The sequence below is a fragment of the Dendrobium catenatum genome, unplaced genomic scaffold, assembly GCF_001605985.2.
Source record: "Dendrobium catenatum unplaced genomic scaffold, ASM160598v2 fragScaff_scaffold_621, whole genome shotgun sequence".
NCBI classification, from domain to species: Eukaryota; Viridiplantae; Streptophyta; class Magnoliopsida; order Asparagales; family Orchidaceae; genus Dendrobium; species Dendrobium catenatum.
Window position 1 is genome coordinate 6936634 of NW_021319083.1, and position 3737 is coordinate 6940370.

General features: G+C 37.3%; 1 protein-coding gene across 1 annotated transcript in view; it reads left to right on the forward strand.

Annotated features, from left to right (window-relative positions):
- Positions 1–2764: 2764 nt before the first annotated feature.
- The window catches only part of LOC110109270 (anthocyanin 5-aromatic acyltransferase), a 2389-nt gene continuing 1416 nt past the window's right edge, over positions 2765–3737 (forward strand). Inside the window, exon 1 of the mRNA XM_020840250.2 lies at positions 2765–3292. Within this exon, the coding sequence (XP_020695909.2) occupies positions 2855–3292 (438 nt within the window). The 5' untranslated portion in view covers positions 2765–2854. The remainder of the gene's footprint in view (positions 3293–3737) is intronic.

The window sequence follows — 3737 nt, forward strand, 5'->3', positions numbered from 1 at the left end:
ACCAAGCATCACTAAATTGGCCATTGCAGTATTAGAGACTTTTTGTTTTGAATACACACCCTAAAAATATATATATACAGCGTGATCATGCCAAATTTAGGCACGCTCCCATAAAGACCTATTTTTCTCCCATAAAGACTACGTCGCCTCACGCTCTTTTGCAACACTACCACTCCCTCCAATATATCGATCACTACTCCAGACACTGTCTCTCAAGCGCTAGTTGATTTTCCTTAATTATTTTTAACATTTTAAATTAAATTCTTTTATTTCAACTAAACACTAGAAAATAATCTTCTCAATTATAAATATAATATATTTTCTCTTTCTCTGAATATTAAATTACCCTGAATTTTAAATAATTACAACCAAACAACCCCAAAAAGATTCTTTATAGAATCAATATCTCACTTCGCATAACAAAGCAAAGGCCTTATGCTATCTCAACTTTAAAAAAAAAAAAGTATGTGAAATTATGATCAAAATTAAAAAAGTTCAGAATTATTTTGAGAATATTATAGAAGCAGAATTGAATATTTTTTCTTCAAGTTTAAGCTCCGCACTCCAAATTATATAATTAAACTTTTATTTTTATGCATTATATAGAGTTTTTTTTTTTTTTTAAAGATATTTTCAAAGAGAAAAAAAAAGGAGGAAGTGCTCTAATTAGGCCCCGTTTGGGGGTGACATTCTTTTTGCATAAGACAGTAGGGGAGCAGTTATTCAGTAATCAGAGTTCTCACAAAAATTAATTAAGCAAACTATAACGTGTTTGGTTACATCATTTTTTTATTGCGCATGGAAACGCAAAACTCGACAAAATACATAATTGCCCTCTAATAATCAGTAATTATATCGGAGACGACCTAGACCTTCATAGCTTCTTAAATGTCCTCAACTTCCGAAGACTCGAATGGACCAAAGTTCCTATGCGCCAACACCGAATCTTTCTTCTTCCGTAGCACTGGGATAGTTCGAGCTCCTCATACTTCAACCAATGATGGCCATATGGCCTGCATCCAGGTGCCAACAATCTGTCGAAATCGGATCTCAACCTACTTAAATTCTGTGTGCAAAACTAAAGCTCGACCTCTACTATGAGATTTTACTTTGAATTTGCAGCCATGATTCAGCCTTGCTGGCGTGATTCATCTACCTCTTCTCTCTCTTTCGAGATTCATTCATACATAAGTTTTTGTCCTGTTTAAGCAGATAGTGAGCAAAACTACAAAATATGCATCATATGGAAATTGAAAGCAATTATAATAATACTTACCTTGATGTAGTGCAGGAATCTGCAAATCTCATGTGCTCACTATTATTCTATCTGATTCTTCGTAGACTCCACTATCCTCCAGCAGTATGCCACTGTACCAACTGTTAATATCATAAAAAACAATGATTGCTTATCATAATTTGAGGGTTTCTTTGGTTCAAATAAAATGAAATCATTCAAACTTAACCTCAATTATGGTAACTTATTTGTGCTGTTGATTATGTGGTATATATAGTTTTTCCTTTTTATTTCAAATTTTGTATTTGAAGCATGAAATAAATCTGTGCATTAATTAATTATTTAAATGGTTTTAATTTAAGAAAATCAGAATAATCTTCTGTAATAAGGAACGCCTCCATAACTCATAGGATTTTTCACTTATGAAGTAAAAAAAAAATTAATCAGCATTATCTGTAGTTTATCATTCCACCATTCATTAGAAGCTTCTATGGTTCGCTTTATTGGATTCCACTCTAATCCAATCTCCCCACGCAACAAATCTTTCCACAACTTTCAATCATTCTTCAACTAATCCAATTCAAACTTTCACATAGGCATTTGATAGTGATCCAATTCAAACTACTGAAATGGACCAAAACATAGATACTAAAGTAACTAAATTAACCGATTGAATGAACACAAACATAGATACTAAATTAAGAAATGAAAAAAAAAAAAAATCATTGAATACGGAACCAGTTAAAAAACATAAGAAGAACAATGAATGCAAAACGCTTTCCTTAAACCACTGCCGAAGAAGAGTGTATGGAGAAAGCGAAAAGTTACCTTGAAGTGATGGGTTGATGGTTTTGGCGAGAAGAATATGGAAAAGTTGTAGATTTTGGCGAGAGGGAGATGAGCGGGAGTGAACAGCCGGCGATGGGTTGGAATCGACTGTGATGGATGTCGCGTGGGATTGCGAGTGCTAGCGGGATTAATTCGCGTTACGTGGGTAGGCAAAGTTCGGGTCGTGGCTGCCAGGAACCGATCTGTACTTAAGAAGAACATAGATACTGTAAGGTTTCTCGTATGGGGGAGAGAACGGCCAGCGAGGGACTGGAATGATCAGGGTGGTCGGCGCGTGGGATCGTGTGGAAATGGTGGAGGGAACTGAAAATCGTGAAAGAGAAATGGAGTTGGACGAGTACAGATTGCCCGGGATGTGGGAACGTGGTGGGGGTAAAATAGACTTTTGCATGTGTACACGGAGTTAGTAGACGGAAGAAGCAGTATTCTTCCGCCTTTTCAAATATGCAGAAATACGCAGTTGTAAATAAATATATTTTACAGAAGTCGTATTACCAAATAGTATACCAGCCACCGTTTTTACCTACTAGAACCGAAAATCTATTGTGGCATTCCCGAAAATTTTAAGAAGATCTAGGGTGTGAAAATAAACAGTGGGAGACTCTCCGCTGGTTCCCTTTCCATGTCGTATGCTTTTAAAGCCAATCCGAGCAGTCCTTTTTTATCTCCCGGATTCCGAGCCGCAGACTTCTCCCACTGTCAAGTCTTCGGAGAGCCGGATCGGATCGGAGCGATCCTCGGAGAGCCGGATCAGCTCTTCGTCGTCCAACAATGGCGGCCTTAAGAGTGCTCGAACAACACTGGGTTTCTCCGCCGCCACCGACCGGACCACGGCCGGCGCTCCCCCTCACCTTTTTCGACATACCTTGGCTGGATCTCAATCCCGTCGACCGCCTCTTCTTCTACCGTTTTCCTCATTCATCCGCCGTCTTCCTCGACTCTCACCTTCCCAATCTCAAATCCTCTCTCGCCCTTACATTGAACAACTTTTACCCTCTCGCCGGAACTATTCGCCGATCCTCCGCTTATGACGATCGTTTTGAAATCTGTAACTCCGACGGTGACTCTGTTTCTCTAACTGTCGGCGAGTTTGAAAATATGGATTTCAACGATATCTCAGGCTATCACCGGCGTCCTTTTGGGAAGCTTCTCTTGTTGGTTCCTTCGCTGCCTAAGTCTTCCGATGCACAACCGTTGTTGGCAATACAGGTAAAATAATGAGTATTATTTAAATTTAAATGAATAAAAATAATGTTAAAATATTATGATCCTGTTTATAAGAAGATTTAATATTTGAAATTATAGGACATATTCAAATTTAGAAGATATTTAGGAGTGGATTGAGATCAATTTAATTTCTTTTTTGTTTTTATTTTTAATTTAAAATAAATTTATTTGATATCTTAAAAATATTTTTATGTTTATTAAATATTGAATAAATAATTTTTGTGATGACGACGACAATCCTCTATAGAATAGTGATAGCTAGCTTTGTCCGATGTTGACTATGAAAGTCAATAGACACACAACTCTCCTTGGCCTGTTGGTTGAGAGCTTAAGCTTCCAACCAAGAGGTCCAAGGTTCGAGTCTATGTGTATGCGTTGTGTGTGTGAGTTTGCCTTAATTGGCCTAAATGTCCCAAAAAAAAAAAAA